The 23163-nt window shown below is 59.8% G+C and overlaps 1 protein-coding gene across 2 annotated transcripts in view; it reads left to right on the top strand.

The window, feature by feature from the left end:
- Positions 1-22817, top strand: part of DYNC1H1 (dynein cytoplasmic 1 heavy chain 1) — a 66056-nt gene extending 43239 nt beyond the window's left edge. Inside the window, exons 42-78 of one of the 2 annotated variants that reach the window (XM_062181061.1) lie at positions 823-986; positions 3748-3877; positions 5631-5764; positions 6086-6200; positions 6303-6464; positions 6551-6765; positions 6840-7044; positions 8242-8415; positions 8487-8606; positions 8722-8842; positions 10274-10469; positions 10851-10968; positions 11051-11266; positions 12443-12655; positions 12734-12861; positions 15105-15258; positions 15698-15844; positions 15933-16083; positions 16163-16416; positions 16497-16631; positions 16724-16818; positions 16909-17083; positions 17196-17268; positions 18275-18435; positions 18547-18658; positions 18741-18801; positions 18884-19007; positions 19093-19206; positions 19607-19777; positions 19881-20098; positions 20197-20300; positions 20893-21104; positions 21351-21504; positions 21779-21921; positions 22022-22190; positions 22277-22404; positions 22483-22817. In XM_062181061.1, coding sequence (XP_062037045.1) covers positions 823-986; positions 3748-3877; positions 5631-5764; positions 6086-6200; positions 6303-6464; positions 6551-6765; positions 6840-7044; positions 8242-8415; positions 8487-8606; positions 8722-8842; positions 10274-10469; positions 10851-10968; positions 11051-11266; positions 12443-12655; positions 12734-12861; positions 15105-15258; positions 15698-15844; positions 15933-16083; positions 16163-16416; positions 16497-16631; positions 16724-16818; positions 16909-17083; positions 17196-17268; positions 18275-18435; positions 18547-18658; positions 18741-18801; positions 18884-19007; positions 19093-19206; positions 19607-19777; positions 19881-20098; positions 20197-20300; positions 20893-21104; positions 21351-21504; positions 21779-21921; positions 22022-22190; positions 22277-22404; positions 22483-22611 — 5595 coding nt within the window. In that variant the 3' untranslated portion in view covers positions 22612-22817. Of the gene's footprint in view, positions 1-822; positions 987-3747; positions 3878-5630; positions 5765-6085; positions 6201-6302; positions 6465-6550; positions 6766-6839; positions 7045-8241; positions 8416-8486; positions 8607-8721; positions 8843-10273; positions 10470-10850; positions 10969-11050; positions 11267-12442; positions 12656-12733; positions 12862-15104; positions 15259-15697; positions 15845-15932; positions 16084-16162; positions 16417-16496; positions 16632-16723; positions 16819-16908; positions 17084-17192; positions 17269-18274; positions 18436-18546; positions 18659-18740; positions 18802-18883; positions 19008-19092; positions 19207-19606; positions 19778-19880; positions 20099-20196; positions 20301-20892; positions 21105-21350; positions 21505-21778; positions 21922-22021; positions 22191-22276; positions 22405-22482 lie in introns of both variants that reach the window. The other variant, XM_062181060.1, reaches the window with a different exon arrangement.
- The last annotated feature ends 346 nt before the right edge of the window (positions 22818-23163 follow it).

The following is a 23163-nucleotide window of genomic DNA, read 5'->3' as shown; positions in this document are numbered from 1 at the left end:
CGTGCAGCCTTAGCCAGAGCTCCTCTGCCTGCTCTCAGGGCCCCCTCTGCGCAGGCGCGCAGGCAGGTGCCTTGGAACTTGGACTGCCTCGTGCAGTTTCTAGAAGGGGGCGCCTGCTCCTCGGGACGCGGCCAGGGCTGCACTTGCTGGTGGCGTGCGGCTCAGCGCCTGGGCCAGCGACCCTTCCCCCAGCGGCAGCTCTTCACTGGCACCTGTTCACATTTCGAAGGATCTCATCACGAAGCACTTGACCTCTGATGCGGAGGGGCTCTCATGGCTTCTTTGCTAAGCAGCCCCACTTCAGCGAGGGGCTCTCCCACCACGTGCCCATCCTGAGCCTGCCTGTCACAGGTTCCAAGTATTTGTCAGTCAGTCTTCAGTTTGCTTTTAGTTTCAAGTGTTTTCAGAAAAAAACTTGTTGCATTTTCATTGCTTTAAACCTTTAAGTACCACTTATTCTAACATAAAGTGAGCAGCTTGGTCTGACAGTGTTTGGGGCAGTTGTCCAGGTGTTCGACATTGTACAGTAACTGATCCTTAGATACTGCAGAGTCTACGTCCTTTCTCTTTCATATGGAGATGAGTCACAGCACATTTTACTTTATAACCACTTCCCCATGTCTAGACATTCATGGGGGGCTGGCATTTAGCATAGCGGTTAAGCCACCAGTTGGGGTACCTGTATTTCATGTCATAGCGCCTGGATTCGACTCCCAGCTTCCTGCCAGTGTGCACCCTGGGAGGCAGCTCAACTACCTGGGTCCCTGCCACCCACATGAGAGACCCAGACTTACATACAGTTTCCCCTTCCCCTGCCCGCAGGAGAGATTCACCCAGGACACCCAGCCACACTACATCTACTCACCCCGGGAAATGACCAGGTGGGTGAGAGGGATCTTTGAAGCGCTGAGACCTCTGGAGACGCTGCCCGTCGAAGGCCTCATTCGCATTTGGGCACATGAAGCCCTGCGTCTCTTCCAAGATAGGTAAGGAGGGCCCAGGACCCCGGGTGGCACTTTGTGTTCCTACGGCCCCATGTCTGCATCTGTACAAGGCTGCCAGGCCCAAGATGAGCTGTGCCTGTGGTGGAAGGGAGCAGCCATGTGGGCAGCTTTGTGTCCCGACACTGATCTGCCACCATGACAGAACATTGTCCCGCCCATGTCAGGCTACTGTGTGTGCCAGGTACTGGACCTCTTAGTGGTGGGTGGGGGCCTGCACCAACCCCGCGCAAGCACCTAGTTCACTGGTGAGTCAGATGCCTTCCCACAGTCCCCCTGGCACTGCCAGGCTTCTTTGTCCTTGGTCCTGGTTCCACCACAAGACAAGTGTCCCTCATAGGAGCTTTTGCATCTGAGCCTATCCACCTTCCAAGGAATCCTGGAAACCATCGGCCTTTCTGGCAGGATCTTTTTCCGGGATGGGCATTCTTTGTAGTTTGGCACAATCTCTGTGTAAAAATACATGCTTCATTTGCCTAGCTCCTGCGTTATTGTTATTTCCTTTTCTATTTTTAATGTTTTTTTAAGGTTTTATTTATATGAGAGGCAGAGTTACAGAGAGAGGGAGTGACAGAGAGAAAGATCTTCCATCTGCTGGTTTACTTCCCCAAATGGCTCCGGCTGGGCCAATCTGAAGCCAGGAGCCAGGAGCTTCTTCCGGGTTTCCCACGTGGGTGCAGGGGCCCAAGCACTTGGGCCATCCTCCACTGCTTTCCCAGGCCATTAACAGGGAGCTGAATTGGAAGTGGAGCAGCTGGGACTCACACTGGTGTCTGTATTGGATGCCAGCGCTACAGGCAGAGACTTAAGTTTTATGCTTCAGTATTTCAGCCCATCATATTTGGGGCTTGTTTTTAGTTGGTGAAGAGTTTGTTTTTATGCTTTACCACTGAAGTTACAATGAACAATAAATGTTGTTGACTATTTAATGCAGCACCACAGTTTCCTGTTGCAAGTGATTTGGGACGAAGCTCTGCCTGTGGACCAGGTTACTCAGAGCAAGAGGGGCTACAGGACAGGATAGGCAGGAGGAGGTGTTTGTTTTTGTTTTATTTTTTTAAAATTTGAGAGAGGGCTCTCATTCACTGATTCAGTCCCAGATACCCAAAACATCTGGGGCTGGACCAAAGCTGGGAGCCAGGATCTCAATCCAGATCTCCCACTTGGTTGACCCAAGTGCTTGAACCACCACCACAACCTCCAAGCGTGTGCGTGAGCAGGAAGTTGGAGCAGGGAACCAACCCCATGTATCCCTCTGGGTGCAGGCATGTTTTTGTTATTGATTTATTTTATTTGAAAGGCAGAGTTATATAGAGAGATCTTCCATCCACTGGTTCATTCCCTAAATGTCTGCATCGGCTGGGGCTGGACCAGGCCAAAGCCAGGAGCCAGGAGCTTCTTCCGTGTCTCCCACGTGGGTACGGGAACCCAAGGACTCGGATCATCCTCTGCTGCTTTCCCGGGTGCATTACAGGGAGCTGGATTGGCAGTGGAGCAGCCGGGGCTTGAACCGGTGCCCATAGGGATGCCGGCACTGCAGGGTGCAGCCTAACCTAACCCACTACACCATGGGCTGGCCCCAGATGCAGGCGAGCTAAATGCTTCCTCCGCATTTCCATTTCTTAAATCAATGTAATTAAACATTTGTAGAGGATTTTTTTCTTTTACTGTCACAATGCCATTATTTCTAAGGGGTTTGCATTTCCTATGAAAATCTCACAGGGCCAGTGTTGGCACAGCAGGTTAAGCCACCGAGTCCTGGCTCCTCCATTTCCAGTCCAACTCCCTGCTAATGAGCCTGGAAAAGTAGCAGAAGATGGCCTGGCTTTGGCCTGTCCTAGCCCTGGCCAGTAAGGCCATTTGAGGAGTGACCGGTGGATGGAAGCTCCCTCTGTCTCCCTCTCTCACTCTGCCTTTCCAATAAATTTTTAAAATGTTTTAAAAGATTTTCGGATTGGTGAGGCCATCCTGCGTTCTGCTTCTCAGGGTGTTCCGTTTGTGGTGACAGGGGGAACACAAGGCAGACTGCGGGGCTGCAGGGCGTGGGTTCCACTCCTGGCTCTGCTTCCAGTCCAACTTCCTGCACCCTGGGAAAAACAGTGATGGCTCAAGTACTTGGGTCCCTGTTGCCAGTGTGTGGACCCAGAGGGAGGTGCTGGCTTCAACCTGGCCCAGCCCCTGCTGTTGTGGGCATTTGGGAGGTGAACCAGCCCATGGTGGCTCTCTCTCCTCCCCCCACCCATCCCAAATAAAAGAAAAGAAAGAAACAAAAACAAACCAAAACAACAGGTCTGTGTTTTGGGTTTTTTGTTTGTTTGTTTGTTTGTTTTAAGATTTATTTAGTTGAAAGAATTACACAGAGAGAGAAGGAGAGGCAGAGAGAGAGAGAGATTTTCCATCCGCTGGTTCACTCCGCAATTAGCCACAATGGCCAGAGCTACGCCGATCCGAAGCCAGGAGTTTCTTCTGGGTCTCCCACGTGGGTGTAGGAGCCCAAGGACTAAGGCATCTTCTACTGCTTTCCCAGGCCATAGCGGAGAGCTGGATAGGAAGTGGAGCAGCCGGGACTTGAACCGGCTCCCATGTGGGATGCCGGCATTGCAGGTGGCAGCTTTACCCTCTATGCTACAGTGCCGGCCAGGTCACTACTTATTTAAAAAGGAAAAAGCCTGCAGCCGCTCAGGCAGCCCAGGGACAGCTCAGGGACAGTGGCTTGCTCACCTGCGCGGCTGCTCTCCTCCCACAGACTGGTGGAGGACGAGGAGCGGCGCTGGACTGACGAGAACATCGACATGGTCGCGCTGAAGCACTTTCCTAACATAGACAAGGAGAAGGCCATGAGCCGGCCCATCCTGTACAGCAACTGGCTGTCCAAGGTAAGGACGCGGCCTCGGCTGGACCCGCGTCTCCTGTGTTGGTGAGAACTCTCCTGGCCTTGGGCGTGCTGCATTCGCGACTGTGGTGACGGCTGCACACGCGTCTCCCCCCTCCTGCTGCCCGTGGTGCAGCTGGAATGACTGTGTGCTCCAGGTGCTAGAATCCCAGGTGCGTGGACATTCCTAGACTAGCTGGGAGTGCCCCCCTTCTCTGTATAGGACGAGGATGTCTCCCTAATTTGCAGTCTCAGCGTGCATTGGGCTCAGTAATCACTGGCCATGTGGGACCAGTCAGCTTTCTTCCGGGAGCTCCGTGCTCATGGGGCAGGCCGAGTCCAAGAGAGCTCCTCCGGAGAGACTGCCTTCGTATTGGGTTGTTGTTGTTGTTTTTTTTTTAAGATTTTATGTATGTATTTGAGAGGTAGAGCTAGAGGTAGAACTCGAGAGACAGAGAGAGAGGTCTTCCATCCGCTGGTTCACTCTCCAGATGGCTGCAACAGCTGGAGTTGGGATGATCCAAAGCCAGGAGCCAGGAGCTTCTTCCAGGTCTCCTACTTGGACAGGTACAGGGGCCCAAGCACTTGGACCATCCTCTACTGCTTTTCCAGGCCAGAGCAGAGAGCTGGATTGGAAGAGGAGCGGCCAGGACTAGAACCGGCATCCATATGGGATGCTGGCACTTCAGGCCAGGGCTTTAACCTGCTGCGCCACAGCGCTGGCCCCTGCTCCACTTCTGATCCGGCTCTCTGCTATGGCCTGGGAAAGCAGCAGAAGATGGCCCAAGTGCTTGGGCCCCTGCACCTGTGTGGGAGACCCGGAAGAAGCTCCTTGCTCCTGGCTTTGGATCGACACAGCTCTGACTGTTGTGACCACGTGGGGAGTGAATCAGAGGATGGAAGACCTCTCCCTCTGTCTACCTCTGCTCTCTGTAACTCTGCCTTTCAAATAAATAAATAATTCTTTTAAAAAAGATGCTCATCATGGCAGGGAGGGCGTGCCCAACAGAAGCTAGGAAGAGCAAGGTGGGTTCATTCCGTGTTGCTGGAGTTTTCTGTGTCGTGGTTTTTGTTCTCTCTTCATTCTCCCTATGGGGTCTTTGAAGAACAGCTGCCCTTAAAGCCCCCTCTGTCCTGGTGGAGCCGTGCGTTGGCGCTGTGGGTCTGTCCTCAGCATGTCCCGTGTAGAGGAATCCTGTACGCTACAGGGTCCCCAGGACAGTGGGGATCCCATGCGTGTGGCGCTGTCGCGGGGCCTGTTCCTCCGCCTTTTGCTTTCCATCTGAAGCCATGGTCTGACAGGCTCTGTCCTCGTGGGGATCTCGGCCATCCCGGCCCGTTCGCCCTCCAGGTGAGGCTCAGGGCACCCCACCGCGTCTGAGGTCTGACGGGACGTGGACACACGGACATTTTACACAGTCTGAGGTCTGACGGGACGTGGACACACGGACATTTTACACAGTCTGAGGTCTGACGGGACGTGGACACACGGACATTTTACACAGTCTGAGGTCTGACGGGACGTGGACACGCTGACATTTTACGCGGTGTTTTCCATTGTGACTGTGTTGTCTCCATCTGTGGAGGCTTTGACGTCCCAGTTTTCTCTGTGAAGGTTTCCACGTCTGGGTCTGTTTCTAGCTGACTTCCTTTTTTGTTGCCGCCTCATAGTTTCTTTATGGGCTGTAGAAGTACCGTTGACTTTGGTCCAGTCCAAGGTATTTCTTCTAAGCATTGGGTGTATCTTTTTCCTGTAGGATTACATCCCAGTAGACCAGGAAGAATTAAGAGATTATGTCAAAGCTAGGCTGAAAGTCTTCTACGAGGAAGAGCTTGATGTCCCTCTGGTCCTGTTTAATGAAGTCCTAGACCACGTGCTCAGGATTGACAGGTGGGTCGCGCTGGGCCCCCTGCGACCTCCCCGACCTCTAGGCGGCACTTCACGCTGCCTCCTGCTCGCGCCTGTGCTGTCCACTGCCCCGGTTCCAGCCCTTAGCCTCGTGTGGCATGAGGTTCCGTCTCGTGTCTGCTGAGTCTGGAGGGCGGGACCAGCCTTTGCGCAATAAGCATTTGACGTACACATTCAGGTTGAAGCGTACTCAGGTCCTGCCAACAGAGTCCTAAGGATGTTGGCACCATGGGTGGGCATCAGTGTCAAAAAGGGAGTGAGGCATACAAGCCTTAAAATGTCTCCCCTCTCTTAATGTTCCAGAATATTCCGTCAGCCACAAGGCCACTTGCTTCTGATAGGTGTGAGTGGAGCGGGAAAGACGACGCTGTCCCGGTTCGTCGCCTGGATGAATGGCTTGAGTGTGTACCAGATCAAGGTGGGTCTGGCCGGTGGGCTGTGCCCAGCAGCAGGGTCCTGGTTCCTGCCCGCCCAGTACTGGTTGTGTGAGAGGGGCCCAACTTGCTGGCTGCCTCTCTAGGTCCATCGGAAGTACACAGGGGAAGACTTTGACGAAGATCTTCGGACGGTGCTGCGACGCTCCGGCTGTAAAAATGAGAAGATAGCGTTTATAATGGACGAGTCCAACGTGTTAGATTCTGGATTCCTGGAGCGAATGAATACCCTTCTGGCCAACGGAGAGGTAACTGAGCGAGGCCGCGCGCTGGGGGCCGTGTCGACGGCCTGGTGCACGGGGACAGGGACTCAGCTACTGTCTGGTCCACCCAGGTTCCCGGCCTCTTTGAAGGAGATGAGTATGCCACATTGATGACGCAGTGTAAGGAGGGAGCGCAGAAGGAGGGCCTCATGCTGGACTCCCACGAGGAGCTCTACAAGTGGTTCACCAGCCAGGTCATACGCAACCTGCACGTGGTGTTCACCATGAACCCGTCCTCCGAGGGGCTCAAGGACCGGGCGGCCACCTCCCCTGCACTCTTTAACAGGTACGTGGACTTCACGCGGCTCTGGGTCCTGGCAGCCCCTGACAGCTGTTTTGAGACATGGGCATCTTCTCCAGGTGTGTGTTGAACTGGTTCGGCGATTGGTCCACTGAGGCATTATATCAAGTCGGCAAAGAATTCACCAGTAAAATGGACCTGGAGAAGCCCAACTACATTGTGCCGGATTACATGCCTGTTGTGTATGATAAGCTGCCGCAGCCCCCGTCCCACCGGGAAGCCATTGTCAACAGCTGCGTGTTTGTCCATCAGACTCTTCACCAGGTGGGTGTGGCTTCCAGCGCGACAAGTGAAAGACAAGGAACCATCACCAAAACGAAACCAGGGGCCAGCACTGCAGCCACGTGAGAGCTGGCCTGAGTCCTGGCTGTTCTGCTGGTCCATCTCCCTGCTCAGGAGCCTGGGAGGACAGCAAAGATGGCTCAAGTATGTGGTCCCCTGGCTCCTGGCTTTGGCCTGGCCCAGCCCTGGCTGTTGCAGGCATTTGGGGAGTGAACCGGCAGATGGGAGGTCTCCCCTCTGTCTCTCTAACTTGATGTGTTGTGTAAGTAGGCTTGAGGGTCTTGATACTTGTTACTGTACCCACACCATGAGACAGGTACCTGTTCTCTTACCCCTGTAATGACATCCCTTGTCACCAGCTCTTGCCACAATTCTGGAGCCATCGATTCTGCCCCTGTGTGGCTGCCCTCCCCGCCTCTCCACTGCTGTGTTCAGGTCCTGGTTCTCTCCCCAGACTTAGGCTTTGCAGGCCATGGGGCGGGGCAGCTATTGCCAGTGAAACCTTACAGAACTGCCCGTGGCCAGATTTGCTGGCCTACCCTTGCTCTAATCTCTGCAGTGGATGAGTCCCGCCTGCTCCTTTCTGCCAGAAAAGCCCCGAGGTTGTGGGCATCCTGGCTCCAGTGTCTCCAGGGTGTCCTCTGACCCAGCTTCCCTTGCTGGTCTGCTCTCTCCTGTCCTCCTTCAGAGTCCTCTCCCTTTAAGCCAAAGGGGGCCAGAACCTTTTATCACAGAGCCTGTCCATTTTTAAAGGTTTATTTATTTTATTTATTTGAGAGGTAGAGAGAGATCACCCATTGCTGGTTCACTCCCCAGTTGGTAACAGCTAGATGTGGGCCAGAACTCCGTCCAGGTCTCCCACCTGGGTGCAGGGGCCCAGGGTCTCGGGCCATCTTGCACTGCTTTCCCAGGCACATTAGCAGGGAGCTGGATCAGAATTGGGGCAGCCAGGACTTGAACCAGCGCCCATACGGGATGCCGGCACTGCAGGCGGCAGCCTAACCCACATGCCACCGCAGCAGCCCCCTTGAGAGCTCGCAGGTGACTAAGACAGCCTGCTGAGGGCCTGGTTTGTTCCACTCTGGTCAGACCGGTCTTACAGCAGCCCAGGTGGAGCTTTCTGAGGGCCAGCTGCAAAGAGCGCCCTCGAGTGACCAGATGTGACCTTATGTCTGAAAGGCCAATGCCCGGCTGGCCAAGCGAGGAGGCAGGACGATGGCCATCACGCCTCGCCACTACCTGGACTTCATCAACCACTACGCCAACCTGTTCCACGAGAAGCGCAGCGAGCTGGAGGAGCAGCAGATGCATCTGAATGTCGGGCTGCGGAAAATCAAGGAGACGGTGGACCAGGTACGGCCGGGCAGCAGCTCGGCGCCGGGCGGGGCCGTGGGCCTGTGAGCCACCGTGGACCTGTCCTCTAGGTGGAAGAGCTGCGCCGCGACTTGAGAATAAAGAGCCAGGAGCTGGAGGTGAAGAACGCGGCAGCCAACGACAAGCTGAAGAAGATGGTGAAAGACCAGCAAGAGGCAGAAAAGAAAAAGGTACTTCCTGTGTCACAGGGGGCCGCGGCCTGCCCCGCGCGAACAGCAGGCGGGTGTGGAGCTCGGGGCGAGTGGGGTCACCTCTGCTCAAGCCCACGTAAGTGCCCCCCTCTAGGTCATGAGCCAGGAGATTCAGGAGCAGCTGCATAAGCAGCAGGAGGTCATCGCGGACAAACAAATGAGTGTCAAAGAAGACCTGGATAAGGTGGAGCCTGCCGTCATCGAGGCCCAGAACGGTAAAGGCCGGCACAGGCGGCCGCACTCGGCACCACCGGGCGTCGCGGGGCTCGCGGGCGATTCCCACGAGCGTTGCCAGTAAAAGCCCAGAGCCTTTCTGAGGACCGCACATGGTCCTCATCACACGAGTTGCTGTACTAGTCCGTGTTTATTTGAAAGGCAGAGCAACACTTCCCAAGTGCCCGTATCAGCCTGGGCTAGGCCAGACTAAAGCCAGGAGCCAGGAATCCTATCTGTGTCTCCCGTGCGGGGGGCAGACACCCAAGTGACTGCCCTCATCTGCTGCCTGCCAGGCGCACTAGCAGGAAGCTGGATGAGAAGCGGGACTTCGCCAGGGCTCCACCCCAGGGTGGGCTGCGGGCTCACCCGCTGCGCCGCAGGCCCCAGCCCATCTTGTCATTCCTGGGAGTGCTCTGGTTCCGGCCCTGGCTGGGAATTGCTCATTAAGGATATGTAATAGTCGCTTCTCATTTGCTTTCCACTCCCTGTGTGCTCACGAAATGCGGCCAGGAGAAGGTGGTGGCTTCTCACCATTTGTTTTTTCTGTTGGCGAGGCAGAGACAGACAGAGAGCTGGCATCCACTAGTTCACTCCCCAGATGCCCGAGACAAGCCCCTGCTGATGCTAAAGCCGGGAGCCAGGAACTCAGGCCAGGTCTTGGTTTCCAGTTCATGACTGACCTTGTCCTGTGCTCTCATCTTGCCCACTACTACTTAACTTTTCCAAATGCCCTAATTATTTTCAGTTTTCACATTTTGCAAAATGAATTTTCATTCATAGTTGGATTTGGATGAGAATTTAATTTAGTTCTGACTTGCTGAATTAATATGAAAAGAATTTTAAAAAAATTTGAGGCTAGAAAACTGCCTTCCCATTTGCAGAAAACTTGGGCTTTTTTTTTAAAGGATTTATTTATTTATTTGAGAGGCAAAGGCAGAGAGAGATCTTCCATCTACTGGTTCACTCCCCAGTTGGCCTCAACGGTTGGCACTGGGCCGACCCAAAGCCAGGAGCTTCTTCCAGGTCTCCCACATGGGTGCAGGGGCCCAAGGACTTAGAACATCTGCTGCTGCTCTGCCAGGCACATTAGCAGGGAGCTGGATCCGAAGTGGAGCAGCCGGGAGAGAACCAGCACCCATGTGCGATACCAACACCCACTATGCCACAGCACTGGCCCCAAATTTTTTAATAGTTACAGAAATAAAGGAACTAATGAGGACTTGTGAGTCAGTTGAAAGTAATATGCTGCTTTCTCAGGTGTTGCAGCTGGGGCCTAGTAGAGTGAGATCTTCATAATTACTTAGTCAGCTGCTCGTGCCATTCCCAAGGGATTTCAGACAGCCGAGCCAGAGCTCTGTAGGCCGTGACGGGAACAGCCGCCGTGCTGGGCTCGTCCTCACCGCGCCTGGCCCTCTGTCCGCCCTGCTCAGCTGTGAAGTCCATCAAGAAGCAGCACCTGGTGGAGGTGCGCTCCATGGCCAACCCCCCTGCTGCCGTGAAACTGGCACTTGAGTCCATCTGCCTGCTGCTGGGGGAGAGCACCACGGACTGGAAGCAGATCCGCTCCATCATCATGCGCGAGAACTTCATCCCCACCATCGTCAACTTCTCGGCAGAGGAGATCAGGTGAGCCGGGAGGCGAAAGACTGCTCAGGGGTGGAGGCTGCCGGCTTCCGGAGGCACTGTTGGCAGGGGGCCTTTTCCTGAAGGTGCTGCTTTGTCATCTCTGGCTTGTCACCGGCCAGAGCGTAGCGTTGTCTCCCTGGGCCGTTCTCTCAAGGAAGTCAGATGCTCCCCTCGGGAGTTTGCTCAGCCAAACGCTTCAGCCCCACAGCAGCCACGAGCCAGGGCCACCTGCCTGCTGCAGCAGAACTGGCCTGGGAGTTTGCTGTGGGCTGCCAGGGCCTCCCGTCGCCAGCTCTGTCCTCTTGGTTTCTCTGCCTCGTCCCATCCATTCATGGGAACTTGCTTTGCCCAGCACGCGCTCAGACGGTTCCTCTTTTGCAGTGACGCCATCAGGGAGAAGATGAAGAAGAACTACATGTCCAACCCAAGCTACAACTACGAGATCGTGAATCGGGCCTCCCTGGCTTGTGGCCCCATGGTGAAGTGGGCAATTGCACAGGTAACGCGCGTGGCCGGGAGCTCCCCTGACAGGTGCGCTCTTTTCTGTCATTGTGAGTGACGGCTGTCAATCTGCCCCACAGCTGAACTACGCAGACATGTTAAAGAGAGTGGAGCCCCTGCGAAACGAGTTACAGAAGCTGGAAGATGATGCCAAGGACAACCAGCAGAAGGCCAACGAGGTGGAGCAGATGATCCGGGACCTGGAGGCCAGCATCGCCCGCTACAAGGAGGAGTACGCCGTGCTCATCTCGGAGGCGCAGGCCATCAAGGCTGACCTGGCGGCTGTGGAGGCGAAGGTGAGGCGCCCCGCCGGCCGGCCCGAGGCTGACGAGGCTCGTGGACGTGGCCTGTGCTGCTGTGGCGGCCTCCACGCGTCAGCTCGTGGGTGTCCGCTGGGGTCCAGATTCTACGTTTCTTTTCCTGGAAGATACGCGCTCCCTAGCACTTACAGGAGGTGTGACTCACGACAGACAGCAGCCGACAACCGCACCCGTCCACCAGCTCCAAGCCTGTCTGCCCCCAGCTCTGGGGCCTCCTTCAGCGGCTCCCATACTGTTGCTGTCAGCACTCGCTCACGCCTTCACTCCTCCCTCAAATCCATGAAAAAGGCGCTTTAGCCTGTGCCGCTGTGCTCTGCTTCGTCTCCCCAAGCGTGTCCTTCGGCCTCAGAGACCCTGTCTTCCTGCGGCTGCCTCTGCTCCTGAACGTTAACTCTGTGTCCGGCCCAGGCCCTCAGCAGACCCCCTCCCCTGTGTCCGGCCCAGGCCCTCAGCAGACCCCCTCCCCTGTGTCCGGCCCAGGCCCTCAGCAGACCCCCTCCCCTGTGTCCGGCCCAGGCCCTCAGCAGACCCCCTCCCCTGTGTCCGGCCCAGCCCTCAGCAGACCCCCTCCCCTGTGTCCGGCCCAGGCCCTCAGCAGACCCCCTCCCCTGTGTCCGGCCCAGGCCCTCAGCAGACCCCCTCCCCTGTGTCCGGCCCAGGCCCTCAGCAGACCCCCTCCCCTGTGTCCGGCCCAGGCCCTCAGCAGACCCCCTCCCCTGTGTCCGGCCCAGGCCCTCAGCAGACCCCCTCCCCTGTGTCCGGCCCAGGCCCTCAGCAGACCCCCTCCCCTGTGTCCGGCCCAGGCCCTCAGCAGACCCCCTCCCCTGTGTCCGGCCCAGCCCTCAGCAGACCCCCTCCCCTGTGTCCGGCCCAGGCCCTCAGCAGACCCCCTCCCCTGTGTCCGGCCCAGGCCCTCAGCAGACCCCCTCCCCTGTGTCCGGCCCAGGCCCTCAGCAGACCCCCTCCCCTGTGTCCGGCCCAGGCCCTCAGCAGACCCCCTCCCCTGTGTCCGGCCCAGGCCCTCAGCAGACCCCCTCCCCTGTGTCCTCGCTGGGTGTGTGCCAGGGTCTCATTCCTTGCTGACTGAGAAAGCTGGGCGATGTTGGCGGCCGCCTGGGAGTCTGCGCTCAGTGGGACCCCTCTGTCCTCCAGGTGAACCGGAGCACTGCGCTGCTGAAGAGTTTGTCTGCTGAACGCGAGCGATGGGAAAAAACAAGTGAAACGTTCAAGAACCAGATGTCCACCATCGCCGGGGACTGTCTGCTGTCGGCCGCCTTCATAGCTTACGCGGGCTACTTTGACCAGCAGATGCGCCAGAACCTGTTCACCACCTGGTCCCATCACCTGCAGCAAGCCAACATCCAGGTAGTAGCCGTGGGGGTCCACAATGGACGCTGGGGTCCCCCGGCGCGGCCGTGAGGAGGTAACGGGCCTCGCCTTCAGTTCCGCACAGATATCGCCAGGACGGAGTACCTCTCCAACGCGGACGAGCGGCTCCGCTGGCAGGCCAGCTCCCTGCCCGCCGACGACCTGTGCACGGAAAACGCCATCATGCTGAAGCGCTTCAACAGGTACGAGCCCAGGCCCTGGGGCCGGCCCGCTCCACTGTAATCCAGACACACCTCGAGCCCAGGCCTGGGGCCAGCCCGCTCCACTGTAATCCAAACACACCTCGTCTGAAGGGAAGAAGAAGAGCTGGGCATGGGATGCTGTGTAGGTTAGTGCTCGCCCCGAAGGTTGGGAACGGTGGCGTGCTCAGTTCCTTGCACGCTTTATTCGTTTCCATTTTACTTGAAAAGCAGAGAGACTGAGAGAGGTTTTCCACCCACCGGTTTACTTCCTAAATTCCCAGAACAGCTGGAAACAGGCCAGGCCAGAGGCAGGAGCCCAGGCCTCCACCCAAGAACGGGTCCCCCTGCCTCCCAGGGGCCTGCTGCTTCCCAGGGGCATGTGAGCAGGAAGCTGGCTCTGATGCAGGTGCAGGCGTCACGAGTGTGGGTGAGCCACCGTGCCGCGATGCCCACCCCACTTCCAGCACCTCAGGCACACAGAGTGGTGAGGGGTCTGGCATGTGACATTTCTGAGCAGTCCCTGGGGGCCCACCTGGACTCAGGGTCACTGTTGGTGCCGGTTGTGTGCAGGGCTGGGGGTGTCCCAGTGAACGTGTGTACCCTTTGACCTGGAGCTCCACCTCTACCTAGTATTTATTCAGCAGCAGCTTGGCATGTGGAAGGTGGCAAACCCAAATGGAGTGAATGCTAGCAGAAGCCTGGAATTGAACATGAGGTCCCCTGTGGGGTTGTCCACAGAAGTGGAGGCCTCCACGTGGATCGGTGCAGAGCAGGCGTGGGGGCCACGCGGATCGGTGCAGGGCAGACGTGGGGGCCACGCGGATCGGTGCAGAGCAGGCGTGGGGGCCACGCGGATCGGTGCAGGGCAGGCGTGGGGGCCACGCGGATCGGTGCAGGGCAGGCGTGGGGGCCACGCGGATCGGTGCAGGGCAGGCGTGGGGGCCACGCGGATCGGTGCAGGGCAGGCGTGGGGGCCACGCGGATCGGTGCAGAGCAGACGTGGGGGCTGCTTACCTGCGTGTGGAACACCTGAGCCTTGCCTGTCCAGGTTTACCAGAGGCAGGTGTGGCGTGACTTGGGACACCCACACCCCTCCCTTGTGGGAGTGCCTGGGTTCAGGTCCCAGCTCTGTCCTGATTCCCACTTCCTGCAAATGATGGCTCAAGTGCTTGGGTGCCTGCCACCCACCTGGCACACATGCTGGAGTTCTTGACTCCTGGCTGCAGTCTGGCCATCACTCCCCAACTGTCTGTCGCAGGCTATTTAGGGAGTAAACCAACGAATAGGCACTCTCCCTGCGTCTCTCTGCCTTTCAAATAGGTCATCAAGCAAACAAACTAAGAGAAAGGTAGCACAGAGCTGCTCCAGCCGTCCAGCACCTGGGCAGGGCGACTAGGCGGCCACTGGGGGCCACTCTTCTCACCGTGGGCCTTTCCCGGCTGCTGGCCTGGAGAGCTCCTGTGTACCCAGCCGTGCAGATGCCCACGCTTGTCATTAGCTGCCTTTCCTCGCTGGTAAAGCAGATCTGATGAGAGCCCGCCTCGTGGGGCTGTCGTGAGCACCAGGGTCTGGAATGGGACAGGGTCCCTTGCTGGTTAGCTCTGATGCTGCCTCTACGCTGCTGTTATTCTGCGTTGTGGCACTGCCCTGTGTGGAAGGGCAGCAAACAAAACACTCACCCTCTGTAGGAAATAACAGTGTTTTTAGTTATTTATTTAAGGGCAGAGTTACAGAGATTGAAGGACAGATAGACAGATCTTCCATCTGCTGGCTCACTCCCAAAAAGGCTATAATGGCCAGGGCTGGGCCAGGGGAAACCAGGATCCTAGAGCTTCTTCCAGGTCTCCCACGTGGGGGCAAGGGCCTAAGCCCTTTGGGCCATCCTCTACTGCTTTCCCAAGCCATCAGCAGGGAGCTCGATAGAAGTGGAGCAGCCAGAACCCAAACAGGCACCCATATGGGATGCTGGCATTGCAGTCAGTGGCTTCACCCATTGTGCCCCACACCGGCCCCAGAAGTCATCCTAACAGCAAAGGGCACAGGGTGCCACGGGAGCTGCACCCCAGGGAGCCGAGGGTTTGTAGTGACACACGACACCTCGTCCGGGCAGGTCTGCAGAGAGGATCTGATTCTAGCACTGAGCCTTAGAGCCACGCGTGTCTTCGGTGCAGCGTCCGGACACCACCCTGGGTGCATCCTGTGCCTGCTGGGCCTCTCACTGCTCTGCTGCTGCCCCGCCCTAGGTACCCGCTCATCATCGACCCCTCCGGGCAAGCCACAGACTTCATCATGAATGAGTACAAGGACCGCAAGATCACGCGCACCAGCTTCCTGGACGACGCCTTCAGGAAGAACCTGGAGAGTGCCCTGCGGTTCGGCAACCCCCTGCTGGTGCAGGTCTGTGTTGGCTGCGCACTGCTCACCCCCTGCTCTCAACGGCGAGTGCCTCTTAGCGCACACAGTCGATGTGAAATAAAACTCAATTACACAGTGCGAGCACTGGAAGCTGAACTCTGCAAGGCTTCGCTTGATCTAAGGCCCTGGGGCTGTGCTGTGAAAAGCAAGTCCCAGGGAAGCAGCGTTTGCCTCTCAGCCTGCAGAGCGCTCCCCGCGGCCCTCCAGCCGCAGCCCACGCGGCCAAGCACGCCTGTGGCCAGGGCGCCCGAGAACTCGACTGTTAGTAAAGCTTAAGTCTCCACGTGCGCCTGGTGGCTTCCCCATCAGTGCAAGTCTACGTGGCCACGTGGCCCCAGGGAGGCTACTGTCCCCAGGTAAGAGGTCCATGTCACGGCGTCACAGGCTCTGACAGTTACCTTTCCCACCGTGTTTGGCACAGGATGTGGAAAGCTACGACCCGGTTTTGAATCCAGTACTGAACCGTGAAGTCCGGCGAACGGGCGGCCGAGTGCTGATTACGCTTGGTGACCAGGACATAGACCTGTCTCCATCATTTGTCATCTTCCTGTCCACCCGAGACCCGACTGTAAGCAGTGGGAGCCTGCATGTGGGGGAGACGGGTTTGGTCTTGCAGCCAGGTTAGCAAAGCAGCCCGGTGTGTTGTGGGCCGGCAGGTTGAGTTCCCGCCGGATCTCTGCTCCCGCGTCACTTTTGTGAACTTCACGGTCACCCGGAGCAGCCTGCAGAGCCAGTGTCTGAACGAGGTGCTGAAGGCCGAACGGCCCGACGTGGACGAAAAGCGCTCGGATCTTCTGAAACTGCAAGGTGCACCCTGGGGAGGCTGCCTGGGGGAGGAGGGCGGGGGCCGTCGGCGTGGCAGCCGCTGAACGTCTGGGCCTTCCAGGGGAGTTCCAGCTGCGCCTGCGGCAGCTGGAGAAGTCTCTGCTGCAAGCCCTGAACGAGGTGAAGGGGCGCATCCTGGACGACGACACCATCATCACGACCCTGGAGAACCTGAAGAGGGAGGCCGCCGAGGTGACCCGGAAGGTGGAGGAGACGGACGTCGTGATGCAGGAGGTGGAGAGCGTGTCCCAGCAGTACCTGCCGCTGTCCACCGCCTGCAGCAGCATCTACTTCACCATGGAGTCCCTGAAGCAGGTGAGGTGCCCCCCCGGGCCACCTGCCGCCCGCCTGCCGCTGGACGTGTGCCTGACGCCCCTGCTGCCCCCCACTTGCAGATCCACTTCCTGTACCAGTACTCCCTCCAGTTCTTCCTGGACATCTACCACAACGTGCTGTACGAGAACCCCAACCTGAGGGGCCTCACCGACCACACGCAGCGCCTCTCCCTCATAACCAAGGACCTCTTCCAGGTGATGGCCGAGCGGCCTCGCTCCGGGCCTGGGGCCGGGGCTGGGGCGTGCTGGACGCGGCAGGATGTCACGGCTCCTGCCCTTGTCTCCAGGTGGCATTTAACCGCGTGGCCAGAGGCATGCTGCACCAGGACCACATCACCTTCGCCATGCTGCTGGCGCGGATCAAGCTGAAGGGCACGCTGGGGTAGGGCGGCCTCCACTCGCTAGCCTGGGCCTCGCTCTACAGGGCACTGCGGACAAGGGCAGCCTAACCAACCCTGCCCCGCCCTCGCAGGGAGCCCACCTATGACGCTGAGTTCCAGCACTTCCTGAGAGGGAAGGAGATCGTTCTGAGTGCCGGCTCCACCCCCAAGATCCAGGGCCTGACTGTGGAGCAGGCGGAAGCGGTGGTGAGGCTGAGCTGTCTTCCTGCATTTAAGGATCTGATCGCAAAGGTTCAGGCCGACGAGGTAACTGTGCCGAGTGTTGCCGTCTCCCGTGGAGCGAGCAGTGCCCCGGCCCCCAGCCCCCGCCCAGCGTGGCTCTGCCCTGGTGACACCTGTGCTCTTGTCCCCACAGCAGTTTGGCATCTGGCTGGACAGCAGCTCCCCGGAGCAGACAGTGCCCTACCTGTGGAGCGAGGACACGCCGGCGAGTGAGTGCGCGGGCCCTGGGGTCCTGACCGTGAGGTTGGGCTTCGTCTGCCTGAAGCGACACATTCCCCAGAGCCAAAGCTGGACAGGACAGCAGGCAGGGAGAGGGGAAGGCCAGGCCTCACGCCCCTTCAGCTTGTGCCAAAGAGGGAGGGAAAAGCCAGGAGAGCCCTGGCCTGGCATCCAGGGCAGGGGGACTGGCTGCCCGCGTGCACTCCAGGAGTGTGTCAGGCCGGTGCTGGGCTTGCCGGCCGGGAGGAGGAGAGGCGAGGGACGGCCGGCATCCGGGGCCCAGAGCGTCCCTGTCTGTCCTTCCAAGGATCCACATGTGCTCTGCAACAGAAGGCCCTCCTGGAACCATTTGAGAACCAGTACCAGGGGGCTGAGATGTCGCCATGGGGCCCCCGAGGCATCGAAGGGGACCCAGGAGTTGGAGCAAATTCTTCTCGGCCCAGAGAACCAAATGGGCATTGTGATTTCCAAGACGGCTTTGAGCTGCCCTTTTTTTTTTTTTTTTTTTTTTTTTTGATGATGTATTCATTTGAAAGGCAAGGATCTTCCATCCACTGGTTCACAGTGACCACAGCGGCCAGGGCTGGACCCAGGCCAGGCTAGAGCCAGGAGCCAGGAGCTCCATCTGGTCTCCCACATGGGTGAAGGGGCCCAAGCACTTGGTCCACCTTCTGTTGCTATCCCTGGCGCAGTAGCAGGGAGCTGAGCTGGACTCCAACCAGCACTGTCATGTGGAATGCAAGGGCCCCAACCTGCTGTGCCACTAAGCTAGCCACCTTTTTTTATTACTGTTATTTGAAAGGCACAGAGATCTCCTAACCACTGGCTCACTTCCCAAGTGCTCCCAACAGCCAGGGGCTTGGCCAGGCTACAACTCAGGAGCCAGGAGCACCAGGCAGGCCTCCCGCGTGGGTAACAGGGACCCAGCTGCTGAGCAATCCAGACACCGGCGGTGCCTTGACTTCTGCTGCCGCCGACCTTGTCCGTTTGTTGCAGCTCCCATAGGGCAAGCCATCCACCGCCTGCTCTTGATCCAGGCTTTCCGGCCCGACCGCCTGCTGGCCATGGCCCACATGTTTGTCTCCACCAACCTCGGGGAGTCCTTCATGTCCATCATGGAGCAGCCACTCGACCTGACACACATTGTGGGCACAGAGGTAACGCCGCCACCGCCTGCCTGCCGATTCCTGAGCTGGGGCCTCAGGCCGGGCGCCCACTGCACACTGCGCACCCCCGGCCCCTCCCTTAGGGCTCTCCTCTCTCGCCAGGTGAAGCCAAACACGCCAGTGCTCATGTGCTCCGTGCCTGGATACGACGCCAGCGGGCACGTCGAGGACCTGGCTGCCGAGCAGAACACGCAGATCACCTCCATCGCCATCGGTAAGGGCGCGGGGGCTCTCCCGGGCCGTGGGGCCTGGCGGGCCGCAGCCGTCGTCGCCGACACCGAGCTTCCTTGTCCCAGGCTCGGCGGAAGGCTTTAACCAAGCGGACAAAGCGATCAACACGGCTGTGAAGTCAGGCAGGTAGGCAGGCCCGCGTCGCCCACTCCTGGGGAAGCCTGCGTCCCCACGAGGCCAGGCAGGCCCTGAGGCTTCCTGTGTGCAGGTGGGTGATGCTGAAGAACGTGCACCTGGCGCCCGGCTGGCTGATGCAGCTGGAAAAGAAGCTGCACTCCCTGCAGCCGCACTCCTGCTTCAGGCTCTTCCTCACCATGGAGATCAACCCCAAGGTGCGGTGCCGGCGGCTGGGGGGGGTCTGTGCCTGTGTGTGGGTCTGAACAAGACCCAAGAGTGCGGGGCACCGTCCTCCCTCAGGTGCCCGTGAACCTGCTGCGCGCTGGCCGCATCTTCGTGTTCGAGCCGCCCCCGGGGGTGAAGGCCAACATGCTGCGGACCTTCAGCAGCATCCCCGTCTCACGGATGTGCAAGGTGAGCCCGCGCCGCCGTGGGCGGACTGAGCAGGTGACAGTACTTGTTGACAGCGGGTGTGCAAGCCGGCGTGCAGAGCCTTGGTCCCTGGGGCCTCCCGCGTGGCTGCCGCGTGCTTGCCTCTCCTGCCAAGCAGGACCCTCCTGGGCGCAAGCTATGGACGGGAGCCCAGGGGCCAGGGGAGGGGACGTGGCGAGTGTCGCATCGCTGCACTATGGGCTGGCGCCAGCCACCACCAGACTCGTCCTCAAAAACCTGGGATTGTGCCGTCTGCTTTTCTGTTGGTGGAAAACTCGGCACACTGTCCTCGCTGGGTAGGAAGGGAGCTCCCCCGGCACTGGCCTGGACAGAGCGCACGGCTGTCTGGTCACTCTGTTCTTGGTCACTCTTCCTCGTCTAGTCTCCCAACGAGCGTGCCCGCCTGTACTTCCTGCTGGCCTGGTTCCACGCCGTCATCCAGGAGCGCCTGCGCTACGCACCGCTGGGCTGGTCAAAGAAATACGAGTTCGGAGAGTCTGACCTGCGGTCAGCCTGCGACACTGTGGACACATGGCTGGACGACACGGCCAAGGCCAGTGTGGGCTCTGGGGGGGGCGACGCTGTGCGGTGGGGGTCCTTGTGTGTGAGGATGGACACGCGTGCTTCCCTGTGACCCCAGCCTCTGCACACCCCAGGGCCGGCAGAACATCTCACCAGACAAGATCCCGTGGTCGGCGCTCAAGACCCTGATGGCCCAGTCCATCTACGGCGGGAGGGTGGACAACGAGTTTGACCAGCGCCTGCTCAACACCTTCCTGGAGCGCCTGTTCACGACCAAGAGTTTCGACAGCGAGTTCAAGCTGGCGTGCAAGGTCGACGGGCACAAGGACATCCAGATGCCAGACGGCATCAGGTACAGCGGCGCCCCGGGCTGCAGGGAGCCGCGAGTGGCGGCTGCTGTGGCGCAGGGCACAGCCCCTCACGCCGTCTGCAAACGTGATGGTCTTCCAGGCGCGAGGAGTTTGTACAGTGGGTGGAGCTGCTGCCTGACACCCAGACGCCCTCCTGGCTGGGCCTGCCCAACAACGCCGAGAGAGTCCTCCTCACCACCCAGGGTGGGTACCTGCCCCCCTCGGGGGATGGGGCGCGTGCTTAGCGTTCACGGGAACAGGCCTGGGCAAGAGTGGAGCAGTACCTGGGATTAAGTGATACTTAAACCACTAGTCTTTTAATCTATGTGAAAGGCAGAGCAACCAAGGCCCAGATCCCCAAATGCCCACAACAAGCAGGGCTGAGCCAGGCCAAAGCCAGCTGCCCAGAGCTCCGGCGGCAGAGGCCCAAGCACGGGAGCCCTCACCGCTGCCTGCCGGGTGTGCGCTGTGAAGCCGACCTGGAGGCAGAGCAGCGGGACCTGCTGTCTAACAGGTCCCAGCGAGCCACCCAGGCTGAGAATACTGGTTTAACCTTGCTTCGTGGGGAACAGGCCTTGAGACAGTCGCCCAGGAGCAGCGTTAGAGAGAACGGCAGCTGGGCGTAGGGGCGCCTGGCTTCACGGCGGCCTCACCCCAGGGGGACTCAGTCAGTCTTCCCCGTCTGTCTCCTTGCCTCTGCGGCCAGGCTATCTCTGGGCTCTAAGAACAGCCCGGCCGGTCAGCCTGGCCCGCGGGCTTCTCCCTCACGCCTCCGCGGCCCCGCCCCCTCCGCCAGGCGTGGACATGATCAGCAAGATGCTGAAGATGCAGATGCTGGAGGACGAGGACGACCTGGCCTACGCCGAGGCCGAGAAGAAAGCCAGGACGGACTCCACGTCCGACGGGCGCCCCGCCTGGATGCGCACGCTGCACACCACCGCCTCCAACTGGCTCCAGCTCATCCCCCAGACGCTGAGCCACCTCAAGCGCACCGTGGAGAACATCAAGGTAAGGTCCGTGCCGCGAGTCGGTCCGAGGAGGGTCAGCCGAGCGCACGCATCGTGGGTCACTGTGCTGGCCTGGTAGCTGGCCCGTGACAGGTAAGAGACCCCGAAGCCCTTCCGCCTGCTGCCCCGTTCCCAGCCTGCGTGGCACTGCCGAGCAGCCCTGATTCCACACTGGGCTCGGCGAGGAGGGTGACTGGACGCTGAGACCCCAGGGCGACTCACCGGTGTCTCTGCCCGGCGCCTGCAGGACCCCTTGTTCCGCTTCTTCGAGAGGGAAGTGAAGATGGGCGCCAAGCTGCTGCAGGACGTGCGCCAGGATCTGGCTGACGTCGTCCAGGTGTGCGAGGGGAAGAAGAAGCAGACCAACTACCTGCGCACGCTCATCAACGAGCTGGTCAAAGGTACTGCCCGGCCGAGGGCCCCAGGGGGCGTCGGCCGGCTCCTCCGCACCCTTACAGATGCCCGGGGAGTGTCTCCCGTGCTGGGGAGCGCAGGCGCTGACCCCAGGAGGGACGGGCATCACCCCACGAATGCCGAGCGCCCTGAGGGACGCAGGTCCGTGGCTGTGGCTCTGGGGAGCGAGGAGCACGGGCCCCGGGAGCAGATGGGCCCTGTGAGTGCCGGGGGAGCCTCGAGAACAGGGCCGGGCCCGGGGTCTCCCCGCCTCCCCTGCAGGCATCTTGCCTCGGAGCTGGTCCCACTACACCGTGCCGGCCGGCATGACCGTCATCCAGTGGGTGTCGGACTTCAGCGAGAGAATCAAACAGCTGCAGAGCATCTCACAGGCGGCCGCGACGGGCGGCGCAAAGGAGCTGAAGGTGGGACAGGCCCGGCAGCAGGGGCGGGACAGCCCCGACGGGGTGGGAGCCGGGGACCCAGCACCGGGCCCCCGTGACCCGAGCCCCGCTCTTCCCGCAGAACATCCACGTGTGCCTGGGCGGCCTGTTTGTGCCCGAGGCCTACATCACGGCCACCAGGCAGTACGTGGCCCAGGCCAACAGCTGGTCGCTGGAGGAGCTGTGTCTGGAAGTCAACGTCACCACCTCGCAGAGCGCCTCGCTCGACGCCTGCAGCTTTGGGGTCACAGGTGAGTGGGGCTCGGGGACCCCGTGTTCCCGGGGCCTCGTGTGGCTCCCGCGGCTGCCTCAGCGTGGTCGTGCCCTCTTCCTCCAGGGCTGAAGCTACAGGGAGCCACGTGTAGCAACAGCAAACTGTCGCTGTCCCAGGCCATCTCCACCACCCTGCCCCTGACGCAGCTGCGCTGGGCCAAGCAGACCAGCGCCGAGAAGAGGGCGAGCGTGGTGAGTGGGCAGGGAGGCGGGGGGGAGCGGGTCCCCCCCCCCCCCCGCCTCTGCCCACACCCGCCCTCCACCCTGCAGGTGACCCTGCCCGTCTACCTGAACTTCACCCGCGCCGACCTGATCTTCACCGTGGACTTCGAAATCGCCACAAAGGAGGATCCCCGCAGCTTCTACGAGCGCGGGGTCGCCGTCCTGTGCACAGAGTGAGGCAGGCCCCCCGCCCTCCGCCAACAGCACACGCAATACTGAGCCCAGTCCAGCACTCTGGGCCATGCGGCCGGGCGGAGGGGGACTCGAGGGAGCCCGGCGATGGCGTGGTGCAGGGCGCGGGGCTGAGAGTCCGAGGTTCGCAGCATGGCTGCTTCCACGAAATAAAACACTACGCACGGCCTGGCTCCGCCTCCTCTGTCAGCGCCGGTCTCAGGGCCCCAGGCTGGGGCATTGACCCCAGGCGTGCAGACACGGGCACACAGGGCCACCCAGTGCTGGGCTCCTCCATAGAGGGTGGCTGCCGTCCAGGGACAGGGCCTCCCCAAAGCCCAGAGCTTCCACACGGACCCTGCAAGGAACAGCCGAGGGCCCAGGGCCACCTCATGCCAAGCTCCACTCACAGGGCCGGGGCCCCCAGGGTGAAAAGCACCTCCTCGGGACGGTTCCCCTTTCTTGGCACTGGGCACAGCACACGCCTGGGCCTGGGCTGCAGTCACCAGGCTCAGAGAGGGCGAGGACTACGGGGCCACAGCATCCGGCCTGCCGCCA

The sequence above is a fragment of the Lepus europaeus genome, chromosome 22, assembly GCF_033115175.1.
Source record: "Lepus europaeus isolate LE1 chromosome 22, mLepTim1.pri, whole genome shotgun sequence".
NCBI classification, from domain to species: domain Eukaryota; kingdom Metazoa; phylum Chordata; class Mammalia; order Lagomorpha; family Leporidae; genus Lepus; species Lepus europaeus.
The sequence above is the reverse complement of the archived record's forward strand: the minus strand, read 5'-3'. Positions and strand labels throughout refer to the sequence as shown.